This window comes from Malaclemys terrapin, chromosome 3 (genome assembly GCF_027887155.1).
Source record: "Malaclemys terrapin pileata isolate rMalTer1 chromosome 3, rMalTer1.hap1, whole genome shotgun sequence".
Taxonomy (NCBI): Eukaryota; Metazoa; Chordata; order Testudines; family Emydidae; genus Malaclemys; species Malaclemys terrapin.
This window is the reverse complement of record NC_071507.1, coordinates 119754883-119782824: the sequence shown is the minus strand read 5'-3', so window position 1 is coordinate 119782824 and position 27942 is coordinate 119754883. Positions and strand designations below refer to the sequence as shown.

General features: G+C 42.7%; 1 protein-coding gene across 1 annotated transcript in view; it reads left to right on the top strand.

The window, feature by feature from the left end:
* The first annotated feature begins 420 nt into the window (after positions 1 to 420).
* The window catches only part of DCBLD1 (discoidin, CUB and LCCL domain containing 1), a 73892-nt gene continuing 46370 nt past the window's right edge, over positions 421 to 27942 (top strand). Inside the window, exons 1-2 of the mRNA XM_054024131.1 lie at positions 421 to 725; positions 26606 to 26818. Of these exons, the coding sequence (XP_053880106.1) occupies positions 629 to 725; positions 26606 to 26818 (310 nt within the window). The 5' untranslated portion in view covers positions 421 to 628. The remainder of the gene's footprint in view (positions 726 to 26605; positions 26819 to 27942) is intronic.

Sequence of the window (27942 nt, the reverse complement as noted above, 5' to 3'; positions counted from 1 at the left end):
GCTCCGCCGGGGATTCAAACGCGCCAGGCTCCTGGGGCTGGCCCAGCTGTACCCCCAGCAGCGCTTGAGTGTCTCGGAGGTCACTAGGTGCAGCATGGCCATGGAGCTGCACTTCCCGTGCAATGAGCGGAGATACAAGCTGGGCACAGCCACAAGCGATACGAAGGACCCGCAGCTGCAACTCCAGCACCCGAGAGAGAGACACTTGTACCCCGCCCGCCTTCCCCGCTGGACCCTGGCCTGCACCTCTGCTGGGGGAAGAGGCGAGGCGAGGCTGGGGGCCGCCCCACAGCCCCGTCCAATAGGAACTGTAGTGCTTCTCGTCCTCTGGTTTCCTTTCCCCACCCCCAGCTCCTGGGCAGGGGGAGGAGAGATGCGGAGCTGCCGCCCTCGAGAGAGACGCGGGCGGCGGGACAGGAGGGAGCAGCCGCCTGCCGCACCGCAGCCCCTCGCTCGCACAGCGCCCCTCGGGGACAGGGGCCAGGCGGGTGCCCCGCCACCCCACACGCAGACACTGGCTGCCTGGGTTTGAAGGAGCCTCTCGGCAGCAGAGCAGCCCCCGGCGGAGAAGGAGCAGCAGCAAAGAGGGGGGAAAGTTGTCCCCCCCTCCCCCTCAGGAGGCAGAGCCATGGGCTGCATCGGGGGACTGCAGGCTGCCCGCTCCGCGCTCCTGGCGCTGTTGCTCGGACTCTCTGCCCCGCCGTGGCTGCAGGCGGAGAAGCTGGGTGAGTTCCCCCCTTCCTCCCCGGGGAGCTAGCAGGGGGCACTGCTATCAGACTTGGGCACCCTGCGAGGGGCAGCAGAGCCAGCTCGGAGGGGGCCTGTCCCAGGCACACAAGGCTCAGGCTCTTGTCCCAGTCTGATCCCCGGGACTTCTGTGCCCAGGTGTTTTGTGTATTTTGTTGTGTGTGTGGTGTTAGTCTGAGGTTTTTCCTTCTGTGCCCTCTCCCTTCCCTAGTAGCTTCCCCTTTGCTCCCTGGCTTGCTAACCCACGTGTGCGTGGGGGGGTTGCAAGGCAGCAGACGCTGCAAGCTCCTCTCAGCTGGAGCAGGACCTAGTGCAGTTGATCTAAGGCTAGAGAATGGGGCCCCATCAGCGCCTTAGCTGCGAAAACTCCCAAACCATACATACCTGAAACCCGGAATCGGGACCTAACATGATCCCTTCTCTGCTTTGCCAGAGCAAAAGGCAACATTGAACTCCACTAGGACAAGGCTAAGAAAATGGGGCTACTAGCTAATGCTGCCCCTTGGCCATTTTGCGGGAGGGGATTTCCTCCTTTTTTGTCTGATCCTCCTTACTCTATCAATTTGCTTTATCTCTGGCAGCTGGGAAACTTAACTCTGCCAATCTAACCATGAATTATGGTTTCTTAGTTGGTCTCAGGGCTGTATATAGTTTGACCTGGTTAATCCATGCCTGGTTTATCCGTGTGTCTGAGTATCCACAGGATTAAAGTGGTAACCAATCTTACAGCAACTGTACGGATGATTTGTTAATCTTTGGTTAATTAGCCCTGTTCTAAAGCTAAATAAACAAGGAAGAAAGATCACAACAAGTTATAGGTAATATGCAGGATTAATTTCTACAAAGGTTACTGTTTTCCTGGTTCCGATCTTACATGATAGAGGATATACATTATAAAGTGTAGGGAGGAACATTTTAAAGGTACTTGTGCAATGACCATCTCTGTGAAGAACACAGTCTCATTGCTATTAACTTTCATTCACTATGAATGCTGATAGCATTGGTGCAGTTTATACAGCTTTATATACAGATGGATCTAATTGTGTATTTGCTTATTAAACAGAACTGGCTTCACTCTTCCTGGAACAAGTTCTGTAGAAACCCCACGGAACTGTGCAAGCAACTTTATTACAGATGGTATACTCACCTGTTTGTCCTAATTTTTAAGTGGCTAACATTTTAATTTCCTGTACAATCAAAAGAGTAGCTATAGTTGTATTCAAAACTTGCAACCTTATTGCCATGGAACATCAGTACATGACAGGAGTAACCATCCATCTTTCTTAGGAAAACTCACTAACAGCCACCAGTTAAATAATGAATGTTGGAATTTGTGATCATTATTAAAATGCAACCATAGCACCTCATTAAGATAGAGGAAGTATATGCTTCACCCAGTGCTATTATTTCAGTCTAGCTAAGATTCAAAAACACATGGTGTGTGGGTTTACATTGTCACGGTTAGCATCCCAACAGTAATATTAAAAACTTCTTTGCCTTTAGCCTATTTGTGGAAAGACCATGTATGGAAAATGCATATGTTTTCTGAAACTGCATTTCTGATACGTGTTCATTAGCCTTTTGAAGCTGAAGTTTTATATCAGTCTAGTGGCCTTTGATTCTCAAGCTTTGTATACCTTTTATTTTCTATTTAGTATGCTTAACCCCATCATATATTTATTCTATACATTTCCCTCTTGGAGCTCCCATATCCCTTTGGCTTATTACTCAGTTTTGAGACTCAAAAATGTGTTATGGTGTCAGAAACATTTACAAAAGGTTTTTGTAAAACACAATCCAAGGGAGAGTCATTTAGCAATAACAATTGGCATTAAAATCTGGGTCCAGCTCTCCATGTGCAAGGAGTAAGTGGTGACTCTTTTTCTGATTTGGAGTGTATTACAGAACCTCATATTGTCTGAGGAAGTCTCTGAAACTTGGATCTTTGGTACTCATTGAATAACTGTGGGAGAGGTGAGGTGGTTTGGAAACTGGTTTTAATTAAGGAAAACCTCTTTTTAAGCTTAACTGGGTTTGGCTCCACTAAAAACAGTGCAGCTCTGACTCTGTATGAATAATAAAGAATGTAGAGATTTAACAACAGGCTCTTCCACATATTCTGTCCCTCAGTGATCTCATGGTTGTGGTTGCCTTTTTCTCTGCTGTTGACTCCAAAATCCATTTCTCTTCCTATCTGTTCAGCCTCACATCTTCAAGTCTCTGGTATCTCTTCCTGGACTTGCTTCCACCAGCTCAAATTCATGATCAAGAGGAGGCAAACCTGAACTTCTCACCTTTCTCCTTAATTCTTCTCCTCTGGTCCCGCTTTTCACAGTTAAGGATTTAACTCTCTTGCCTGTTGCCCCAAATTACTAACTTAGCATTGCTAGTGTAGACTAGCCCTAACGTGGTCCCACGGCAGTGCTTTAATGTGGCTTGTGTAGTCGCGGCAGAGCTCTGGGAGAGAACTCTCCCAGCGCTCTAAAAAACCCACCTCCATGAAGGGTGTAGCTGGTGTACTGTCTATACTGGCGCTTTACAGCGCTGAAACTTGCTGCGCTCAGGGAGGTGTTTTTTTCACATCCCTGAGCGAGAAAGTTGCATCGCTGTGAAGTGTTAGTGTAGACAAGCCATTAGTGTTGTATTTGACTCCTTCTTTCCGCCATGCACATCTGGGCTCTTGCCAAGTCCTGCCTGTTAGAACTTACAAAAGAAGAAGAGCGGGGAAAAGGACTTTAACTTTTGGAAAAGGTTGGGGGGGAGGAGAACAAGGGGGAGAAGAGGAAACAGGACTTTACCTCATTACTGGTGAGATTTAAGCCATCTATTCTTGTAGAAATTCAATCTTATGTTTAAAATAAAATTCCTAGCTCTAATGAATGCAAAGATCAACTTCAGGATTTCAATCTGTGTTGTTCTGTCTTCATGAGTTTGTAGGCAGCTATGGTCTGATCACTTAAAATTGAGGTTGGCATAGCTGTGGCCCTGGAGTGTGTGAAAAATCCCTGAGCTCCATAGCTATGCTAACATAATAGCTGGTGTAGACGCAGCTAGGCCAGTGGAAGAATGTTTCAATCAACCTAGCTACTGTTGCTCAGGGAGGTGGTGTTTCTACAGAGATGGAAAAACACCTTCCATCACTGAAGGCTGCAGCTGCCCTATGGTATTTTGCTGGCACAGCTACAGCACCATAGCTTTGCTGCTGTAGTCCCTGTAGTATAGACATGGCCTATGTAGAACCTATGGGCATCAGTGAATAAACTGTTTGAGGCAAGGACCATCATTATTATGTCCTACAGTACCTTGCACAATGGGCCCCAGACCTGGTAAATGCAGAGGAGAGAGAGAGAGGTTTGGAGAGCTATAAATCAGAGGCTTATATAAACAATGGAGCCCAGGAGCAAGGTCTAGAAATGGCACTCTGGCACTAATCCAGGCACCGTCCTCCTTTCCAGCAGCTGAGAGTAGAGAGAGAGCTGGGTCTTATTGGTAGGGCCTTACTTGTTTTTTTGTATCAGTCTCTGGATGATAAATACTGTATCTGGCTTTTCTTTCCCCCTCCTCCCCCCATCAGTTCCTTCCTGTTCAGTAGCTCCAAAATCCATCCATCCTTCCTCTCCATTCTCCCTGCAAAACCCATGGCCCATATCAGAGCCATCTCCCACCTTGACTACCACTTCGACCTCCTTTATCCCACCCTGCTTCTCACCTGACTTCCCTTAATTCTATACAAAATGCCTCAGCAAACTAACACTAACTCCCCTTTTTGTCCTGTGACTACAGTGGTGTAAATGGGCCACTTCACTTTGAATGGTCCCTTAGAATACGTGCTAACTACTAAAGCTAAACTATCTGTTCAATCTTGTATTTAGATGAGTCACACTCAGGACACTGCAAACGCTGCATCTGATGCAGCTGCGCCACTGTTGCGCTTTGATGAAGACGCTCTAAGCCAAAGGGAGAGAGCTCTCCTGTCGGCTTAGTTACTCCACCTCCGTGAGATGGAGAGGTGGAGAAGCTCTCCCACTGACATAGCACTGTCTACATGGGATGTTAAGGTCATTACAGAACATAAGAATGGCCATGCTGGGTCAGACCAAAGGTCCATCTAGCCCAGTACCCTGCCTTCTGAAAGTGGCCAATGCCAGGTGCCCCAGAGGGAATGAACAGAACAGGTAATCATCAAGTGATCCATCCCCTTTCGCCCATTCCAAGCTTCTGGGAAACAGGCTAGGGAGACCATCCCTGCCCATTCTGGCTAATAGTCATTGATGGACCTTGTGATGGATTCCGTCACAGAGATCCTCTTGGGAGTGTCACCTGACATGCTGAAATTACCTCTGAGCTCGTTTTCCCTGCTAGCTTGGGACTCCAGAACCCTGCCTTGTTGAGACAGACACGCTAGCCTGCTGAAACACAGACCCAGGTCTGGGCCACACCCCCAGAGCTTCAGACTTTAACTAAAAACTGCTCAGCAGGATACCTGTCTCTAGCACCCAGACACCCAACCCCCAGTGGGATCCAAACCACAAATAAATCTGTTTTACTCTGTATAAAGCTTATACAGGATAAATTCATAAATAGTCCGCCCTCTAGAACACTGATAGAGAGAGATGCAGAGCTGTTTGCTCCCCCAGGTATTAATCACTTACTCTGGGGTTTATTAATAAACAAAAGTGATGTTATTAAGTGTAAAAAGTAGGATTTAAGTGGTTTCAAGTAATAACAGACAAAGTAATTCACCAAGCAAAATAAAGCAAAAACACACAAGTCTAAGCCTAATACATTAAGAAATTGATTACAGGTAATATCTCGCCCTCAGAGATGGTCTAATAAGCTTCTTTCACAGACTAGACTCCTTCCTAGTTTGGGCCCAGTCCTTTCCCCAGTACAGTCTTTGTTAGATCCAGAAGACATCTCAGGTGGTAAGAAGGGGTTTTCTCATGGCTGGCAGCCCCTTTTGTCCTGCTCTATCCCCTTTTATAGCTTTAGCACAGGGCGAGAATCTTTTGTCTCTCTGGGTCCCCACCCCTCCTTCTAAATGGAAGAGTAGCAGAAATAAGATGGATTTCATTATCGGGTGACATGGTCACATGTCACTGTAAGACCCCTAGTCTCCATTCCCCCTAGGCTGGCCCACAGGTACACAGGTAACTACTTTCAAGTAACTAAGGCCATTTACAACTGATTGTTTATGGAGCACCCTTAATGGCCTCCACTTAATATGTTTACATTATTTATATCTTATTTTCCCAACTTCAGATATAGAAATAATACATGCGAACAAATACGATGAACACACTTAATAGATTACAAGCTTTCAAATAACACCATACAAGGGGTATTTAGCGTAAAGCATATTGCAGTTATGTCATATTCATAAGCATATTTCCATAAAGCATATGGAGTGCAATATCACAGACCTATCCTCCATGAACTTGTTTAGTTCTTTTTGAATCCTGTCATAGTCTTGGCCTTCACAACATCCTCTGGCAAGGAGTTCCACAGGTTGACTGTGTATGGTGTGAAAAAATACTTCCTTTTGTTTGTTTTAAACCTGATACCTATTAATTTCATTTGGTGGCCCCTAGTTCTTGTGTTATGAGGAGTAAATAACACTTTCTTATTTACTTTCTCCACATCAGTCATGATTTTATAGACCTCTATCATATTCCCCCTTAGTCACCTCTTTTTCCAAGCTGAAAAGTCCCAGTCTTATTAATCTCTCCTCATATGACAGCTGTTCCATACTCCCAATAATTTCTGTTGCCTTTTTCTGAACCTTTTCCAATTCCAATACATCTTTTTTTGAGATGGGGCGACCACATCTGCACGCAGTATTCAAGATGTGGACGTACCATGGATTTATATAGAGGCAATATGATATTTTCTGTCTTCTTATCTATCCTTTTCTTAATGATTCTTAACATTCTGTTCGCTTTTTGACTGCCTCTACACATTGAGTGGATGTTTTCAGAGAACTATCCACAATGACTCCAAGATCTCTTTCTTGAGTAGTAACAGCTAATTTAGACCCCATCATTTTATATGTATAGTTGGGATTATGTTTTCTAATGTGCATTACTTTGTATTCATTAACATTGAATTTCATCTGCCATTTTATTGCCCAGTCGCCCAGTTTTGTGAGATCCTTTTGTAGCTCTTCGTAATCTGCTTGGGACTTAACTATCTTGAGTAGTTTTGTATCACCTGCAAATTTTGCCATCTCACTATTTACCCCCTTTTCCAGATCATTTATGAATATGTTGAACAGGACTGGTCCCAGTACAGACCCCTGGGGGACACCACTATTTACCTCCCTCCATTCTGATAACTGACCATTTATTCCCTTTCTTTTAACCAGTTACCAACCTATGAGAGGACCTTCCCTCTTATCCCGTGACAGCTTACTTTGCTTAAGAGCCTTTGGTGAGGGACCTTGTCAAAGGCTTTCTGAAAATCTAAGTACACTATATCCACTGGATTTTTCCCCCCCCTCCCCCGTCCACATGCTTGTTGACCCCCTCAAAGAATTCTAGTGGATTGGTAAGATATGATTTCCCTTTACAAAAATATGTTGACTCTTTCCCAACAAATTATGTTCATATATGTGTCTGAAAATTTTGTATAGTTTCAACCAGTTTGCCCAGTACTGAAGTCAGGCTTATCAGCCTGTAATTGTGGGGATCATCTCTGGAGCCCATTTAAAAAAATTGGCATGTCAATAGTTATCCTCCAATCAATTGGTACAGAAGCTGATTTAAATGATAGGTTACAAACCACAGTTAGTAGTTCTGCAATTTCACATTTGAGTTCCTTCAGAACTCTTGAGTGAATACCATCTGGTCTTGGTGACATATTACTGTTTAGTTTATCAATTTGTTCCAAAACCTCCTCTAATGACACCTCAATCTGGAACAGTTCCTCAGATTTGTCACCTAAAAAGAATGGCTTAGGTTTGGGAATCTTCCTCACATCCTCAGCCTTGAAGACCGATGCAAAGAATTCATTTAGTTTCTCTGCAATGGTCTTATCGTCCATGAGTGCTCCTTTAGCATCTCGATCATCCAGTGGGCCCACTGGTTGTTTAGGAGACTTCTTGCTTCTGATGTACTTAAAAAAAAGTTTGCTATTACTTTTTGAGTCTTTGGCTAGCTTTTCTTCAAATTCTTTTTTGGCCTTCCTAATTATATGTTTACACTTTATTTGCTAGAGTTTATGCTCCTTTCTATTTTCGTCACTAGGATTTAACTTCCACTTTTTAAAGGATGCTTTTTTGTCTCTCACTGCTTCTTTTACTTTGTTGTTTAACCATGGTGTCAGTTTTTTGGTTCTCTTACTATGTTTTTTAATTTGGGATATACATTTAAGTTGAGCCTCTTTTATGGTGTCTTTAAAAAGTTTCCATGCAGTTTGCAGGGATTTCACTTTTGGCACTGTACCTTCTAATTTCTGTTTAACTAACTTCCTCATTTTTGTGTAGTTCCCCTTTCTGAAATTAAATGCTACAGTGTTTGGCCACTGTGGTGTTTTCACCGCTACAAGGATGTTAAATTTAATTATATTGTGGTCACTATTACCAAGCGGTTTAGCTATATTCGCCTCTTGGACCAGATCCTGTGCTCCACTTAGGACTAAATCAAGAATTGTCTCTCCTCTTGTGGGTTCCAGGACTAGCTGTTCAAAGAAGCAGACATTTAAGGTATCAAGAAACTTTGTTTGCATCCCGTCCAGAGGTGATATGTACCCAACCAATATGGGGATAGTTGAAATCCCCCATTATTATTTAGTTTTTTATTTTTATAGCCTCTCTAATCTCCCGGAGCATTTCACAGTCACTATCACCATACTGGTCAGATGGTGGGTAATATATCTCTACTGCTATATTCTTCGTATTAGAGCATGGGATTACTATCCATAGAGATTCTATGGTACAGTTTGGTTCATTTATAATTTTTACTTCATTTGATTCTACGCTTTCTTTCACATATAGTGCCACTCCCCCACCAGCACGACCTGTTCTGTCCTTCCGATATACAACAAGTGGCTTTTTCACACCCCTGAGTGATGTAGTTATACTGAAGTAAGTGTGTAGCGTAGACCTGGCCTCAGGACCTTTCTCAGGCCTGAAGAAGATCTCTATGTAGCGCAAAAGCTTGTCTCTCACCAACAGAAGTTGGTCTAATAAAAAATATTACCTCACCCACCTGGTCTCAGTAAAAATAATCTTCCTCACCAGCTGATAAGATCCTGTGATTCCCTTCTCTAGAGGCTTTCTGTCTTCCATGTTTCATTCAGGTTCTTCATCTTCAGCTTCTTCTTGCTTCAACACTGCCTACAAGTCTGCTTTGGTCTCCTACTATTCAGCCCTACACCCTTCACTTCAGTTCTACTCACCTTCATGCATCTTTTGGCTGCTTCTTCCTCCTGCAGTTCCACATTTTTTTTCATGCCATTTTGTATCCCTCAAACGGTCTCCCTGAACTTGTGCACCTAGTGACTTCACTTCCTCCTTCTTCAGATTTTTCTTTAAAATTCACTTTTTGCAGCTAGTAATATGCAATTAATCTCCACTTCAGCATTCCCCATTGTCATCCCTATGCCTGACAAGATAGTGTTGTAAAGCAAAAACATAGAAAAACCAAAGAAGCTACTCAACATGGTTATTCAGATTATTGTAACCAAGAGAGTTGTCCCATCTCCCCGGATACTTTCTCAAAACCTGAGAAAGTGTAGGGATAAAGTGAGAAATGCCAATAGCCAAGCAGAGTTGGACCTTGCAAAGGAAATTAAAGCCAATAGTAAAGGGTTCTATAGCCGTATAAATAAGAAGAAAACAAGGAAAGAAGAAGTGGCACTGCTAACCACTAAAGATGGGGTGGAGATTAAAGATAATCGAGGCATTGCCCATCACCTAAACAAATTCTTTGCCTCAGTTTTTAATGAGGCTAATGAGGAGCTTAGAGGTAGTGGCAGGGTAGCTAATGGGAACAAGAATATGAGGTAGAAATCTCCACATGCGAGGTGGAAGTCAAACTCAAACAGCTTAATGGGACTAAATCAGGGGGCGTCCTGGATAATCTCCATCCAAGAATATTAAAGGAAGTGGCACATGATATTGCAAGCCCAATAGCAAGGATTTTTAATGAATCTGTAAACATGGGGGTCGTACCATATGACTAGAGAAAATGCTAATAGTTCCTATATTTAAAGGAGAAGAAAAGTGATCTGGGAAACTACAGGCCTGTTTATTTGACAATTGTATGCAAGGTCTTGGAACAAATTTTGAAAGAGGAAGTAGTTAAGGACATAAATTTGAACAGTAATTGGGATAAAATACAACATGGTTTTACAAAAGATAGATCATGCCAGACCAACCTGATCTTCTTTGAGAAGATACCTGATGTTTTTAGACAAAGGAAATATTGTAGATCTAATATACTTGCATTTTAGTAAGGCATTTGATACAGTTCCACCTGGGAAATAATTAGTTAAATTGGACAAGGTAGGGATTAATATGAGAATTGAAAGGTGGATAAGGAACTGGTTAAAGGGGAGACTACAACGGGTCATAATGAAAGGTGAACTGGCAGGCTGGAAGGAGGTTATCAGTGGAGTTCCTGAGGGATCGGTCTTGGGACCAATCTTATTTAACATTTTTATTACTGACCTTGTCACAAAAAGTGGGAGTGTGCTAATAAAATTTCTGGATGACACACAGTTTGGCGGTAGTGTCAATATGGAGGAGGACCGGAATATCGTACAATATTATCTGGATGACCGTGTAAACTGGAGTAATAGAAATCGGAAGAAATTTAATAGTGCAGTGTGTATGGTCATGCACTTAAGGACTAACAACAAGAATTTTTGCTATAAAATGGGGATGTATCAATTGGAAATGACAAAGGAGGAGAAAGACCTGGGTGCATTGGTTGCTCACGGGATGACTATGAGCTGCCAATGTGATGAGGCTGTGAAAAAGGTTAATGCAGTCCTAGCATGTATCAGGCAAGGTATTTCCAATAGAGACAGGGAAGTGTTAGTACCATTATACAAGGCACTGGTGAGACCTTATCTGGACTACTGTGTGCAATTGTGGTCTCCCAGGTTTAAAAAAGGTGAATTCAAACTGGAACAGGTGCAGAGAAGGGCTACTAAGATGATCGGAGGAATGGAAAACCTACCTTACGAGAGGAGACTCAAAGAGCTTGGCTTGTTTAGCCTAACCAAATGAAGCCTGAGGGGAGATATGATTGCTCATAAATATAAATACATCAGCGGGATAAATACCAGGGAGGGAGAGGAATTATTTAAGTTAAGTACCAATGTTAACACAAGAACAAATGGATATAAACTGGCCATCAACAAGTTTAGGTTTGAAATTAGATGAAGGTTTCTAACCATCAGAGGAGTGGAATTCTGGAGCAGCCTTCTAAGGGAAGTAGTGGGGGCAAAAAACCTAACTGGGTTCAAGACTGAGCTTGATAGGTTTATGGAGAGGATGGTGTGATGAGACTGCCTACAATGGCGTGTAGCTGATCTGCAACTGATAGCAGCAAACATCTCCAATAGCCAGTGATGGGACACTAGATGGGGAGGACTCTGAGTTACTACAGAGAATTTTTTCCCAGGTGTCTGGCTGGTGGGTCTTGCTCACATGCTCAGCATCTAACTGGTCATGATATTTGGGGTCGGGAAGGAATTTCCCCCCAGATCAGATTAGCAGAGACCCAGGGGATTTTTTTGCCTTCCTCTGCAGCATGGGGCATGGATCGTTTGCAGGTTTAAACTAGTGTAATGGTGGATCCTATGTAACTTGAAGACTTTAAATCATGATTTGAGGACTTCAGTAACTCAGCCAGAGGTTAGGGGTCTATTACAGGAGTGGGTGGGTGAGGTTCTATGGTCTGCAATGTGCAGGAGATCAGACTAGATGATCATGCTGGTACCTTCTGACCTTAAAGTCTATGACTCTGATTGTCCTTTCCCCTTTTAGGTCACAACACTAACTTTTTCCCCACCCAGTTTAACTCGTAATGTTCTTAGGATAGGGATTTTGTTTTACAGATGGCCACCTTTAAGGCAATATACGCAATTTAATAAAATCATACTTTTTCACATATTGTGTAATTGGAGGAGAATAAGACTGCCTCTGTATGGAAGATAAACATGTACAATTAGTTTTGATCAGTGATAAACTATTGAAAAGATACTAAAAGGAAATAACACCATCATTTGTAGGTATTTGAGAGTTAGTGGGTGTTGTAAGCACTAGCTTGAGTATGTGGAAGGCTTAGGTTCAAGACTAGCTTTGTTACAGTTATGCTCTTATTGAATGCTCTCCCATGACGCAACTTGTCAAATCAGAAAACTTTGCACAAACTTCAAACAAGCAAACAAAAACACTTTCCATTGAATTCAGTAGGAACAGAATTGGGCCCCAAACTATCTATTACAACAACAACAAAAATAACTTTGCATAATTTCTTCAAATATAGCCAGTACACAACTTTTCAGGAAGACTTAACTAGAGAGACAAACATCAGAGAAGACAGTTTCATGTCAGGGTAATTTTTAATGTTCTTTAAATGAATGTATTTCAGACTACGCAGAAGTGTTCTTTTTGCCTTCACAGTAAATCTGGGAATGTTCAGACCAAATCAGTTTTCCAAGCTAAAGTTATAGGGTGTTAAAATAGGCCTTTGTGTTGGAAGTTCCATGCGGGTTCTTGCCTTGGAATCTCTGTTCTCCATTCTGTATGCTAATGGAGATGCCTCCTTGTTCCATCTTCGATGTAAATGAGGCTAGGGGAGTTTCCCTAATCCTGTCATCCTTATTCCAGGGGTTTAGGTGTGTCTCCCACCGCCTTTTCATTGCTTTTTGTAAGTTTCTTCTGATCGGTTTTGATTCAAGCAGAAGCTGGGGGGGGGGGGGGGCGGGGGGAGGTCTTTCGTGAGTCAGGCTGGGTACTGTGCCCTGGTTCCCCAAGAACACAGAGCTGCTAGGTAACACCCCCCCAAGTGGTGTAAGTTACCCTGGGCTAAGCGCTAGTGTGGACAGTGCTATATCAGTGGGAGAGCTTCTCCCGCCGACATAGGGTACCGTCTATCATGGAGGTGGATTTATTAATGCCAGTGGGAGAGCTGTCTCCTGTTGTCATAGAGAGTCTTCACCAGACGCATTACAGCGGCACAAGTGCATTGGTGCAGCTGAGCCACTGTAGCGTGTCTAGTGTAAACTAGCCTTTACTTACAGCACTCCTATTAATACACCCCAGAATTTTATTAGCCTTTTTGGCAACTGCATCCCATTGTTGTACTACCACCTACCCAGTTATGCTCCATTTTGTAGTTTTGTGTGATTTTTTTTTTTCCTTCCTAAATGCAAGTACTTCACTTATCTTTGTTGAATTCAGACCAGTTCTCCAATTTGTCAAGGTCCTTCTGAATTCTAATCTGGTCCTCAAAAGGGCTTGCAACTCTTTCCCAGCATTGTGTAATTTTCAGATTTTTATAAGCATACTGTCCACTCCATTATCCAGGTTATTAATGAAAATGTGTTGAATAGTACCAGAACCAGGACAGGTCCCCGCAGGACCCCATTGCATGTGTCTTCCCAGTTTGACAGCAAACCATTGATAATTGAGTATGGTCTTTCAACCAGTTGTGCACCCATCTTATAGTGATCTGATCGAGACAGTGTTTCCCTAGTTTGCTTATGAGAATGTCATGTGGGTTGGTGTCAAAAGCATTATTAAAATCAAGATATGTTACGTCTACTGCCTCCTCCCATCCACTATGCCAGTAACTCTGTCAAAGAAGAAAACTAGGCAAGATTTGTTTATCTGGCATGATTTGTTCTTGACAAATCCATGTTGTCTATTAATTATTCTATTTATCTTCTAGGTGCTTATTGATTGTATAAAAATTTGTTACAGTATCTTTCAAGGTATCGAAGTTAGGCTGACTTGTCTATAATTCCCCAGGAACTATTTATTCTCCTTTTTAAAGATAAGTACTATGTTTGCCCTTCTCTAGTCCTCTGGGACTTCACCTGTCCTTCATGAATTCTCGAAGATAATTGCAAACTGTTTTAAGATTTGCTTCACCTATTTCCTTGAGTACCCTCAGGTGAATTTCATCAGGTCCTGCTGACTTGAATACATCTAACTTAGCTGAATATTCTTTAACCTGTTTTTTCTCTATTCTGGATTGTGTTCCTTCCCCCTTGTTGTTAATTTTGTTTAAGCATCTGGTCGCAATTACCCTTTTTAGTGAAGACTGAAACAAAATAGGCATTAAATACCTGTCATCAATTATTAGCTCTCCTTCCCTGCTGCATTTTCCTTCACCTTTCTCTTGCTCCTAATGTATTTACAGAACCTCTTCCTATTGCCCTTTATGTCCCTTGTCAAGTGTAACTCATTTTGTGCCTTAACCTTTCTGATTTTGTCTCTGCATGCTTGCACTGTTCTGTTGTATTCATCCTTAGCAAACTGTCCATGTTTCAACTTTTTGTTGGATTCCTTTTTGATTTTCAGGTCATTAAAGAGCTGCAGGTGGAGCTATGTTGGCCTTTTGCTATCTTTCCTTTGCATCAGAATGCTTTGCCATTGTGCCTTTAGTATTGTCCCTTTGGGAAACTGTCAGCTCTCCTGAACTCCTTTATCCCTTAGGTTTTCTTTCCATAGGACCTTACCTACCAGTTCTTGTTTATTAAAGTTTGTTATGCTTCCGGGTTCTGATTTGCCTTCTTTACTTCCACTGGCCATTTTCTTTTTCCCCCTTTTCCATTATGGGTGTCTGTCTTACAAAGACTTTCTTGCTGCTCAGACTTCTGATCAACTTTCATATGTCATCTTAAAAAGGCCAGTGTGAGTGTATGGGTGGGAGTGCTGATTTTGGAATTTTTTTTCCACCAGGGTATTTTACTTTAATTTCCAGGCAGGATTGTGGGAGACAAATTCAGACTAGAAATAAAGTACAAGTGCTTTAGCGGTGTGGATAATTAACCATTGGAACAGTTTACCTAGGCACAAGGTGGATTTTCTGTCACTTGAATTCTTCAAAACCAGGCTGGATATTTTTCTAAAAGGTACCCTGTAGTTCAGTGGTCACCAATCTCTGCCAGTCGATCGTAGTCTCCGGCCGTTAAAAGTCCAGCGGCACAGCAGAGCTAAGGCAGGCTCCCTGCGTGCCCTGGCCCCACGCAGCTCCTGGAAGTGGCCAGCACATCCCTGCATAGGGGAGTGGCGGGGTCTCCATGCACTGCTCCTGCCTGTAGGCACTGCCCCCACAGCTCCCATTGTCCAAGAACGGGGAACTGCGGTCAATGGGAGCTGCAGGGGCGGTGCCTACAGGGAGGGGCAGTGTGCGGAGCAACTTTCCCTTCCTCCAGGGCCTGCAGGGACATGCCAGCAGCTTTCAGGAGTGTCACGGGGCAGGCAAGGAGTCTGCCTTAGCCCTGCTGCACCACCCATTGGGAGCCGCATAAGGTAAGCGCTGCCCAGTGGGAGCCCGCACCTCTCCCACACCCCAACCCTCTGCCCCAGGCCTTAGCCCCCTCCTGGAGCCAGCACCCAAAACTGTCTCCTGCACCCCAAACTCCTACCCCATCTCTGAGCCCCCCCCCAAAGTCAGCACCAAACCCCTTGCACCCCGAACTCCCTCCTGCACCCAAACTACCTCCCAAAGCTTGCATGCTTCATCCCCTCCTGCACCCCTGCCCCAGGCTCAGCCCGGAGCCTCCTCCCACACTCTGAACCCCTCGGCTCCAGTCCAGAGCCCGCACCCCAACACCCTGCCCCTAGCATGATGAAAGTGAGTGAGGATAGGGGAGAGCGAGCGATGGAGGGTGGGGGGATGGAGTGAGGGGGGCAGGACCTTGGGGAAGGGGCGGGGTAGATCCTGTGTTGCACTTAAATTCAAAAAGTGATCTTGTGCTTAAAAAGGTTGGAGACCACTGCTATAGCTCCAACCAGATGTTAGAAGCTTGATGCAGAAATCACTGAGTGAGGTTTCATGGCCTGTTTTGCAGGAGGTGAGGCTAGATGATGATAATGGCCCCTTCTGTCTTTAAAAATCTATTACTTAATTTTTCAAAGGTGACCAGTAATTTTGGGTGGGACAGGTTTTTGGTTACAAAATTTAAGACACTTTAAAGGACCCTGATTTTCAGAAAGTGCTGAGCACCCACACTGTGAAAATCATACCCCTGGTGACTTCTGAAAATTGAGTCCCTATGTTTTCTTGTAAAAATAAAATAAAGGATTATGACTTAACTGAGGTGTATCCAAACTCAAGAAGAGTAAAGCGAGAACTGCTCAGACTTTCCTATATGCCGTGTTCCGTAACACGAAAACAAGAGGTCAGTTGGTAACATCGATGGCCAATAAATTCAGAAAAAATAAAAGGAAATCCATGGAATCACAGTAGCAATACCACAGAGAAAGTTGCATGAAACATTCCATTCTATTTGTTACCCCTTTCACAGCATTTGCAAATTCCTTTTGGCTTCAAGTTTCTCATACTATCTCCTATCAGAGCAGAAAAGAGTGGGCAAGTGAAAGCTTTAAGAAATGTGCATTTCATATGAAGCACTACAATGTTGATTTTGATGCTCTAGGAGTAGTCATTGATGCTCTACTTTAATTTTCTTAAATTAAAAATGTCTGCAACATCCAATAGCTCCCAGACATAGCCATGATAACCATAAGAGGGAATGTCTCATATTCTTTTAAGATCCCACAACAATGGGTGCCACGAAAGCTATCGTACAAATACTGAAGAAGGGTGTTTCCAGTTTGTCCACAATCCTCCAATTCAGAAACCCGCCTTACAGCTTTGACCATCTTTGCATTTGAACCATTCAGCTTTCCATTTAAACTGCAGTATGCAGGGAAGCATTTATTACTGTCGAAGGATGACTGTAATTAGCCTGAAGAGGACTGACTGCTCCAAGATACGCTGACCCAGGGAAAGGAGAAACAGGAATTTGTGTCTTGGGTGGCTAATGGCAGCTATTGCTCTTGTCATGATTCCATTAGTTTTATCCGGAGTCAGTTGATGAGGCATGTCTTTGGGATCTTGCATAGGGGATTGTGTAACTTGCTTTGACAAAGGGAATGTGTTTTCTCTGTTGTCACAACTAACTTAAAATGGCCCGTATTCACCTTTTCTTATAAGGTTGTTGCCTATATGACTGAAGTACCAGATAAGACCTTGTCTTAATCATTGTAACTGTCTGATTTATGTTATAACAACAAGGTTTATGTTGTATTTGTAAAATCAAAGTGCTAATAAAAGCTGCTTTCTCAGCAGGAAAATAATAATTTTATAATAAAATGAAATTGCTTCTGTTGTAGTGATTTAAAAAGAGAGTTCACTTGATGTCAGACACAAGTTTTGTCTCACAAGCTCATGACTGCAGTACATATAGGACAAATACCAGTGTTAAAAGTGCCATCTTTCTAATAATAAATTTGGCTGTAACTATTAGCCCTGGGGACAATGAATAAAAAAAACCACTTTTCCCTTAGTGTTTTTCTTTTATAGAGGACGTTGGCCTAGATGGTGACTTTGAAGAGCAAAGGCAGACCTGTGAGCATTCCCTGGAAGAAGAGCAGGGGAACTTGGAGGTGCCCCTTGAGGTGTCTTTTATAAGTTGTCCCTTAAAGCAAGCTGAGGCTTGGGGTGAGGATTCTCACTCCCGTGGGAATGATTCACAGGGGCAAAAGCTGTCTGCATGGATAGCTCCTGGCTCTGCTGGCTGACTTTTCCCTAGCTGCCAGGCTTCTGCTGTGACCTGAATTGTTTCACTTCTAGATTTCCATACATAAATGAAGCTGGTCAGCTGGAGACAGTGCCACTGGTGGCATTCTCCCCTTTCTAAGTGGGCAGGAGGATGCCTGCAAATAGAGAATGTCCTTAGCATGTGTATGTGGAAGTGACACTTCCTGTCCATATAGTTTTTGACGAAGGGTCATTCACTCCAAATCTGTTATGGGTACAAAATCCCATGGGTTATAATGTTGGGACTTCAGATTTGAAGATGTTAGTGTAAATAAGATGAATCGTAAGGCTTTTTAAAACTGCAAATCTGAACACCAGGTGTAAAGTTAATCCCCTGTTCTCCCCTTCCTTTCCACTTTAAAGAAATGTAATTTCTTATAAGTGGGACAATTTAATCCTTAAAAAAATTACTGCTTTTTTTTTAAGTTTTAGAAGGGGAAAATCTAAGTAAATAAAAACTTTATCACTGTAGTTTTTACCTCTATCCCAGGGCTTTTTCACAGGAGAGGGGATTTTTGGCATGGTGGAGGCTCTGCAGATGTCCATGGCAAGCTGACAAAAACAATGTTGTTTAGGTCACTGGAGAAATTGAGACTTGTGTGTATGGGTATAGAGATAATTTTTTAAACTGCTGAATTTTAAAATAATCCATGGAGAGCATCAAGGGAATCTTGGGAATACAGAGCATGTCTTTATTTTACTAAATGGGGAGCTTAAAAGTGGTAGACTGTCTTTCTTAGCTACTTGGTAGTGATGGCCAAGTTTACCTTGATGACTTCATATATGGCCCATCAGGAGTTGTTCTAATTGGGGAATCTACTGAGCTCTGTTTGTGAGATGGAATGGAAAAGAAAGCTAAGCCTGTAACAGATACCTAAAATGTGAATGTCATGGTGCTACGTTGGGTCTATTTAAATAAGCTTCAGACTGGTTTGAAAGACTGTTTCAGCTAGACTCTTGGTAAAAATTGTTGATTTATTGTGCTTCTGCTGTGGAACTAATTTAGGATCACTTGCTGCTTTCTCCTTACTACTCAAAGAGGGAGGTTATAGTAAATAATGTCTGAGAAAAGGGGAAAAGTACTAGTTTGTTTGACTTCCTGTTCCTATTTCTTCCTTTTGATATATCAGTAAGTAAACAGTTTGGTCTGACAAAACAATACACTACAATGATCCTTTGTTTCTCCTCCACCAAGCTGCTGCCTGTTCTTTGCTTTGGCAGCTAAGTGATTGCTGTGAGGAGCTGTTGGAGCATGTGGGTTAAAATGTTTCCTGAGAACCGAATACAGCCAAATATGTGTGGATACAATTCAAAGAAAATACATTACAAGCAATTTATTTTTCCTTTCACAGCATGTCGCAAAGCAGAGGCTTCCCCTTTTAAAAGAGGATCTATGAAATTATACTAATTTAGAGGTCATTAATCACTTACCTGATGCTCTCTCTAATGATATTATACTTGCCTTAATTTTCATTTTTTAGTTAGGAACATTTTTAATAAAAAAAATAAGATCAGCAGTGAAACTCTCGGATTTTGTGACGGAGGTTGGAGCCATGCTACCACGAAGACTGTAGAGCTGGATTCCTAAAAGTTGCCTGTCATTGGGCAGATCATGCATTACAAATTTATACACTTTTTTTCCACATATTGGACTCCCTGGGCCAGATCCTCACCTGGTGTAAATGGCATTCCATCAAAGTCAGTGGAGGTAGGTGAGTTTGCACCAGCTGAAGGTCCAGCACCAACTGTTTGAGTTTTCCAAACGCTGCCTTTTTGTAAATGAGTGATCTCATCACAACTCCCTGGACAGCAAGCCCTCAGCAGGACTCCAGTTTTGTAGTGCCAAATGATGTAATGGAGGCTGGTTGTGAGCAAATGTAGTGTTCAGTGGTATCTTGGGCTCTATTGTTACCCTTCCTTTTCAATATGTATATGAGGTCATTAGGAGGTAATGAGAAGGTTAGGTTGTGGTGCATTCTATAAAATTTTAAACAGTTTAGATCCTGGATCCCTCAGAGATCACTCCTCTACTTGTGTGACACCAGAAAAGTCATATTTCAGCAACAGTACAGTTGCACAATCACTAAGCTACCGGTGAAGACAGAACTTGAGCATTTCTATCACTTTGTCATGAAAACCTGCTTTGACATGGTGGTTGCAGACAGCTGAACCAAGGGTGTGCTAGTGCTTATGCAGATGCTTTCATGGGTGCAGTTGCACTGTTGCTGGCCGTTGCTGAAGTAGATATATTTATTTTGCATGTGCTACTCCTGGGGGAATTCTGCACCAAAAAATATAAAAATTCTGCGCACAATATTTTAAAATTCTGTATATTTTGACAAAATAACCCAATATAATCACACTGGCTTCAATTATTTTGGTAATTTATTTCAAAATACCTGTCAACAAGTATGTCTGTAACAATGCAGACCAAAAAAAAAAAGATTCAGGAAATGTTTTTGACAAATAGTTTGCTTACTAGGCATATTAGTCAAAGTTCTGTATTAATTCATTTAAACTACAATACGGAAATGTATTTCCAGCATGCCTCAGAAGCAGTGCAAAGGTTTGGGGGAGTCGGGGTAATGGAGGAGCTGAGGGAGAGGGAAGTAATTGCTGAGAAGGAGCCTGGGAGTGAACTTGGATGGGGTTGTGTGTGGGTAAGAGAAGGACAGGTTCTGGGGTGGGGAGAGGGATTGTTAGGGAGTTGGAAGCCCTCCCCCTCCATGCAGATCCTAGTTGACCCTTAGCCTCTCCCATTCAGTCAGGCACATCTGCCCCCTCCCCATGTGTCCCTGCACCCCCTCTCAGCCACCTCCCCCCATCACCATGCGGCCCTGCACACCCACTCCCATTCAGCACCCTCCCCAGTCTGTGGCCCCCCACTAGCCCTTCTGACCCCCCCAGTCTGTGACGACTCCCCCCCCCCTCCCCAGCCCCATATGCCCAGCTCTGTCTCCACTCCTCCCTCCAATCCCCTGCCTCCTCACCTGACATTGAGGGCAGGATGCTTTGATGAATGCAGCCTCTCCTCCTCTATTGGCTGGTGAGCTGGCTGCCCTCTGTTCTGGCACTACAGCAGCCCCTGGTGGGCGAAAGGCATAATTGCCTCTGCCTCTCCAGCAGAATGTATTTTCTGCGGAGAAAAAAAATCTGTGGAGAACATGAATTTTGTCCCGCAGGATTAATGTGCAGACAAGGTCTTCAAGGGAAGCAAATTCTGGCTATATTATTTTTTTCCACTATTGTATGAAGTTAGTGTGCCAGAGTGGAATATGTCTCTATCGATTTATGAACTATATTTTCTATTATGTGTGCCCAGAACATTTCATTGCATTTCAGACAGTGCCCTGGCCAGGATTGGTGCTTGCCACTTCATTGAAGGACCATCCTTGAGAAGCCATCAACTTTGAATGGCTTTCAGTCACGAGCCCATCCCCATGGAATAATGTTTTTTTGACTTGGGCATGCAGGGGGTGGGAGCATGCATGCCTGAGGGATGAAGCTGGAACGTCTCAGTGGAGCACATGACAGAGACAGAGACTCTCCTTAAGAGTGGCACTGCTCTGAGCAGGACAATCCATCATCAAAAGTCTGCTCAAAACAAGCAATTTTTGGCTTGTTTAGGGGCAGTTGGGCTGGTGTTTTTAAGCAGTTGTGGCCCACAGGTTTTTCCAATTCTCTCGTGGGCACCCCCCCTCCCCTTTTTTTTTTTTTTTTTTTTTTTTTTTTTTTTTTTGAGACCAGTAATGGTGTTTTTTGACACGAACCCCGCCTTCCGCTTATTTTTTCCGGATTTTGTGGGTCTTCCCCGCTGCCCCCAGAGATACAGAAAAGGACTCTTCCCAGCCTGAAACACTGACAAACCTTGAACTCGCAGAAAGGAGTGAGCTCAGACTGTGACTCAGGACTCTTGTTATTTTCAAAGACATGTAACAAATGGTTTTACTAATGAAATTTCTGTGGTAAAGAAATTGCTTCACTAAGCCTACGCACCTTGCTTTCCTGCCTTGTTTTCCATAAAGGGGTTAAACTAGAAGGCCAGAGTGTCCTCAGCCTAGGTAGAGCTCCAGAGGAGCAAGTAAGTGACTGGGAGGCTCAGGTGGTCTAGGATGCTGATTTTAGAGTCAAGGGCAGATGGTTGTGGCACCCCATATCTCAAAGAAGGGCTCAGATGAAGAGCTAGAACCAGTGCTGGACTCTCCCCAGACCCAGATAGCTTGGAAGTATATGGGAGCCAATGACTGAGTCATCTCACAACAGGCTGGTGACCATAGAATAGTACTGGGCCAGGTTGTAATAGTTGGCAGCATGGGAATGCAAGGTTCTGTCAAAGTAATGGCCCATTTTGCATGATGGTTAGCAATGACAATCATGAGATTTAAATAAAATGGTTTGTGTGGGGCTACTCAAATTTTCATCAAAACTTCTTGAAAAAACAATTTCCCTTTGAAAAACATTTTTTTTCAGACTGTATCTACTTTCCACAGAAAATGTCAAATTTTCATTTTAAAAAAAACCCAATGCCCAAAAGCTTAAATATTTTGCTGCTGTGGAACTTCATGGGAGTTGTAGTTTGGTTGCATCATATCCCTATTCTCCTCCAATGGGCTTCCCAGATGGATATCTCCCATAATGCCATAGGGCCAGGGTCTCCCATGATGAGTTGCCTTTCCTCTCCAAGAGGGGAGACCAGGAACACTATAGGAAATGCAGTCCAAGCAGGGAGCCTGGCTTACAGAGGAGATTGTGAGCAAGAGACACCAACTACAACTCCCGTGAGCAAAGAAGCAGCATTTCCAAAGCAGATTTTGGTGTTTTGCTGAAATATTTCCACTGAAGATCAAAATTTTACAACTTATACAAGTACAACATTTCGTTGTTTTTGTGTAAACTTTGTGCAGAAACCCCCAATTTTTGACCAGCTCTAGTTTTAGGTTCTCTGTCTTCTGGTTTCTGAGTATTTCAGGTGCTCTTTGTCACATTTTCAAGGTTTTCACCACCACCACAACTGAATCCAAGTATTGCAGCCCACGAGAGACTAGACTAATGTGCTACAGGCAGAGAATAAGCAGGACCAAGATGCACCAGTGGCAGAAGCTCCTGCAATGGCATAGAAATGATTAAGTGAGAGACACCCAGTTAATTTTGGCAAGTGACCTGCACCCACACGCCACAGAGGAAGGTGGGGGAAAAAACAAGGTTGCTGCCAGTCGGACCTGGGGGAAAATAGTTTCCCAACTGCACATATGGTGATCAGTTAGACGCTGAAAACATGAACAAGAGCCTGCCAGCCAAGCACCTGACAAAGAGATTGCTTGGTGCCACCCCAGAGCACAGGCCATCCCATTCACTGTCCAACAATGAGCATCTCCGAAGACATTAGGCCTGCTTAGTTTACCGTCCGGGTATGATAACCATATAAGTAAGATAGACATGGGTAGACTCCTGTTTTTAAAATCCTTTTTCTCTAAATGTTTGTTCCTACTGTGAAAATAAACAATAGTTTAAGATAGCTGTCTGAGCATGATCTAAACCATTTGTCCCAGACTCCCAAAGAAAAGGACCATGGGGGCTGAACTCAGTTAGACTTGCGGATAAGCACAGTTGATACACCAGGAACTGTATCCCAGAGCCCACTCAGAGAGAGAGAGAGAGAAAATTGTGGAATTTCACCCAGGATAGGTCAAGACATGAAGCCAGAGACCTGAAAGGGTGGATTCAAATACACAAGAAAGAGGTCAGAGGTGCAGCTAGTCCAGTAACCATGACAAGTCCTGCGAAGAGAAACTGTCTAGGAGATTTAATGAATTGGTGAAGTCCCATTGTCTCCTGGCCCTTGCTTTCTGAGTTCTGTTGGTTCTAGAGCCAAAGATAAAGTGGAGTTGCCAATACCTTGCATCGCTGTGGTATGTTTTCCTTCTCCTCAGATTGCCTAGTGCATTTTTCACCACAGAGGCCCTCTGATTTACTGCAGTATAACACAGATCAGAATGTAACCCAGTAGAGCCAACAACAATTTGATGTTATTGGGACCTTTTATGTTTCTTGAGTTTTAGTGATTTGTGCTCCACAACATTAAGTTGTATTTGTTCAATTTTTTGCATTTAATTTCCTCAATTTTTGTTTTGTTTTATTTTTTATTTTTAAAGAAACAAAGAAAAGGGAAACAGAATCCCAGAGCTTTTCAGCAGTCAGAACTTAAAATCTCCACTAACTAAACCAATGGAATTTTGACAATTCCTGGCTCTGGGGTATATTGACATTCTTTAGGTGCACTGGCATGTGTATTGAACACTAAGATAACCTTAAGCACATGATCTATAGAAATACATGGGTTTAACATTAAGTGATTATTTTTGCACACATATGAAATGAATTTAAATGGTCAAATCTAATTAAAACCAAATTATTTCAAATCTGATAATGGCAATACACCTCACTGAGGACTAGCTGCATACCAATCATCTGATTCTGCCAATGGATTTATGTGCATGAAGCCAGGTTCAAGTCAATATTTAACTATATCTTGGTAACTGTAATGGAGGACACTGGGATATCTACCCACAGTGCATCGCACCTTTATCCGTAACAGTGTGCTGCTGTGTGGACACAAGCATTGTAATATGACTGTTCTAAATGACATATAGTGTGAATGTTCTCTTCCAAAATAGCTTTTTTGATTGTACTAATAAATTCTACATCAGTGCAACTTCTGCTTCTAGACAAGGCTGTGCTTACCAATAGATGTTGCTACCGAGTGATAGCTATATTTATTATTGCTAGGCAGGGGTAGCACCACTAACGGCAACAACCTGCTCAAAAACCTCAATTGTTGTTTATCCTTACCATTTGCCTGTAACATCAAAAGTAAATAGAGCCACGATAACAAAGGGACTTTTTAGTGTGTGTTTTTTCCAATAGTGTGAACAGTAGGGATTAGAATTGCATTTTAATGGAATTTGGTTTTATAGTGGTAGGAGTCTGAATTTTCATTTTCTGTTCATCTTTTTCCAAACAACACAAGCTAGTAATGATAATAAAGCTTTAAAATAAGTGCTGCTTTCTGTGAACAGTGTGTGTGTGATGCATTGAATGATGACACTGTAATTATACAGTATTGTGTAAAAGTTTGACAGGTTGGAGCTTGTCTTTGCAAATTATATCACCTTTTTTGTTGCCAACATATCACACCTTCACCAGCGCTTCATTTTTATTTACCATTTCACCCAAATGAGTTAAGTATTTTTCTCTAGTAGTTTAAAACAAAGGGGCATGACTGTTTGACCAAAGTAACCCAATTTAAACTTCTGGATAATTACAGTGCGAGAATCCCCAGCCATTCTGAATAATTATTGTTTGTTTGTTAACAGTGATAGTAGTAGTCGTCATTTTAGCACTGATAATGTGAAAAATACTGTACTAGATACAAAGTGTGACAGACCCAGACCAGTGGGGTACAGGAGTCGGGTAGAGGGCAAATATACTGGCACTGGATGAGTAGTTTTCTGTTCCCTGAGTGACCAGAGCAGGGGCTGCACTAGAGTAATCAGGAACCTGCTAGAACCAGTTAAGGCAGGCAGGCTAATTAGGACACCTGGAGCCAATTAAGAAGAAGCTTCTAGAATCAATTAAGGCAGGCTAATCAGGGCACCTGGGTTTTAAAAAGGAGCTCACTTCAGTTTGTGGGGGGAGTGTGAGGAGTTGGGAGCAAGAGGCGCAAGGAGCTGAGAGGGTGTGCTGCTGGAGGACTGAGGAGCGCAAGTGTTATCAGACACCAGGAGGAAGGTCTTGTGGTGAGAATAAGGAAGGTGTTTGGAGGAGGTCATGGGGAAGTAGCCCAGGGAGTTGTAGCTGTCATGCAGCTGTTACAGGAGGCACTATAGACAGCTGCAGTCCACAGGGCCCTGGGCTGGAACCCGGAGTAGAAGACGGGCCCGGGTTCCCCCCAAACCTCCCAATTGACCTGGACTGTGGGTTCTCCCAGAGGGGAAAGTCTCTGGGCTGTTCCCCAACCCACATGGTGAATCTCTGAGGCAAGAAAATCTGCCAATAAGCACAGGACCCACCAAGATAGAGGAGGAACTTAGTCTTTATCTTTTGTGACAATCTGTGCCCCCAAGAGCTTAAAATCTGAGGACCTGACCCTGCAAGCCCTTAGGCATGTGAGTAACTTTACTTACTCAAGAAGGTCCACTGATTTCACTGTGAAACCCAGAGGGTGCTTAAGGCTTTTAAAAATATAAACTTCAAACTACCGGTACACTTACTCTTATTCACACAGTGTATTGCTTCCTTAGTAATCTGAGTCTCTTTTCTATACCGATGCTTCTTTTCTTTCAACTAATGCTTCCTCTATTCAATCTCTGTCCTGCCCATTCTAACAGAGGTGGCTTGAATTTTCATTTGAACTTTCCAGTTGTCATACCTAATGCTGTAACTGACAGTTGTGCACCATCAGTTGCTCTAAACCATCCTGTAGTGCCTTTGCTCCATTGCCCACTCAGGCTGTGTGTTTTCTGTGTGCACATTGGATAAGAGGAGAGAAGAGAATAAACTTGACTATAATAGTGATGGTGTAGTGTGGGGTTAAATTCTCTGTGCTTTCACATACAGTCCAACTTTCTTCTCCCCCAGCAATACTGTGTATTGTATTTCTCTGAAATGTGCAGTGGTAACTGGGAGAAAAATATTGTTGGCGAAATCATGATAGCCAGATGCTACATTATGTGCTCGCATTCTCAGCAGGATTTGGCCCTAAAATAGAAAATCAGAATAAATTCATCTGTATGTGATTCCTTCAAACTTGAAACAGTAGTTTCTACAGATCTTGGTATCTTGATACCCAGCAATCACATTCTCCCCCATGCCCCCTTCTTGTTTTAAAAGAAAGATGCTATGACTCCATCAATTTTAAATTTACAAGGACTTCTGTTATAATGGTGACTAAGCTGAGGAGGAGTAATACAAAATAAAATGCTTTATTTTTGAAACTGGTGAGTGACTATTGAAGCCTTATATATGTTGTTTTTTCTTTTTTTCTCTCTCACCTCTTCCACTGCAAACAGGGGATGGATGTGGACACATGGTGGTGTATCAAGACAGTGGCACTCTGGCATCCAAGAACTATCCTGGGACTTACCCCAACTACACAGTTTGTGAAAAGAAAATTCAAATACCTCAGGGAAAACGACTGATCTTAAAAATTGGAGACTTAGATATTGAATCCCAAAAATGTGAATCTAACTACCTTACCATTCTTAGCTCTTCAACAATACATGGTATGTATGAAAAATGGGTAAGATCATAAATTGTTAAAAGATTGTGGGTTTTAATTGATTGTGATCAGAGAAAAAGTATGGGAATTGTTACCTTGTTTCCTTATCAGAAAAATCTTCCTGCATACTAGAGTATTCTGTTCTCTAGCGTGTAAAGTGGTTGGTGTCTCACATATTGTAAGAAACATAGAAATATGACCATTCTGTACATACTATACAACTGCCTGGCCAAAGTGAATGTGCAACAAGTACTAGCATGTTCACTGACAGTTTTTGCCCCAAATATGTGAAATTTATCAATTATGAACTTTAGATTGAAAGCATAAAGGGTTAGGCATTGCAAATGCTAACTGATCAGTCTCTGCTATTTCTCTGCTACATCCTGGTTGTGTATAGCAGCAATACAATTAAAATGAAATGCTTCGCTACGTCACTAAACAGAACTGAGATACCAATTGTAACTGATCGCTCTGCAATAAGTCTCAAAGGCTCTCATACCTGTGGCTAGGTAGGGTACATTTTTACTGCATTGTGGTAAAGGAAAGCCTGAAGCTAGGAGAAGGCGCCCAGGGGAGCCTGCAGTTGGCAGGGGACTTAGGAAGGAAAGACTGAACTAGAGAAGGAGTTAGGACTGGAACAAACCTTAATTAACAATAGATTTTGCTACCTCGTAAGCTTTAGTACCCAAACTTTCATGAAAGCAGAAATGGCAAATGCTTGGCCAGCTTTCACTGAGGTAAAATAACTGGACTAGAAGTTAAGTTGTTACGTATCTATTCAGGATACATTAAAACTGCTTATTCAGAAGAGCTAGGATCCTCTCTGAGGATACCCCATGCCTCCCCCATATCAACTTTTCAAAACTGTAGTTGATGTTGAACCTTTGCACCCGTTCATCCTGTAGGAGGTAAATTACCTTTCATGTCAGTGTGACCACTTACAAAAGTCACTGCTTTTTATTCCGATGAAGGTGTGTGTAACTAGAATGAACAGATACTACACATATAAGCTCTTATTATTAGATAAAATTTTACATAATTCTTCAACCAACAATCCTTATTTTATCTGTACTGTTTCCTCACCAGTATGTGCAACATTAGAAATTACTGATGGTTTGGAGTAGAGCA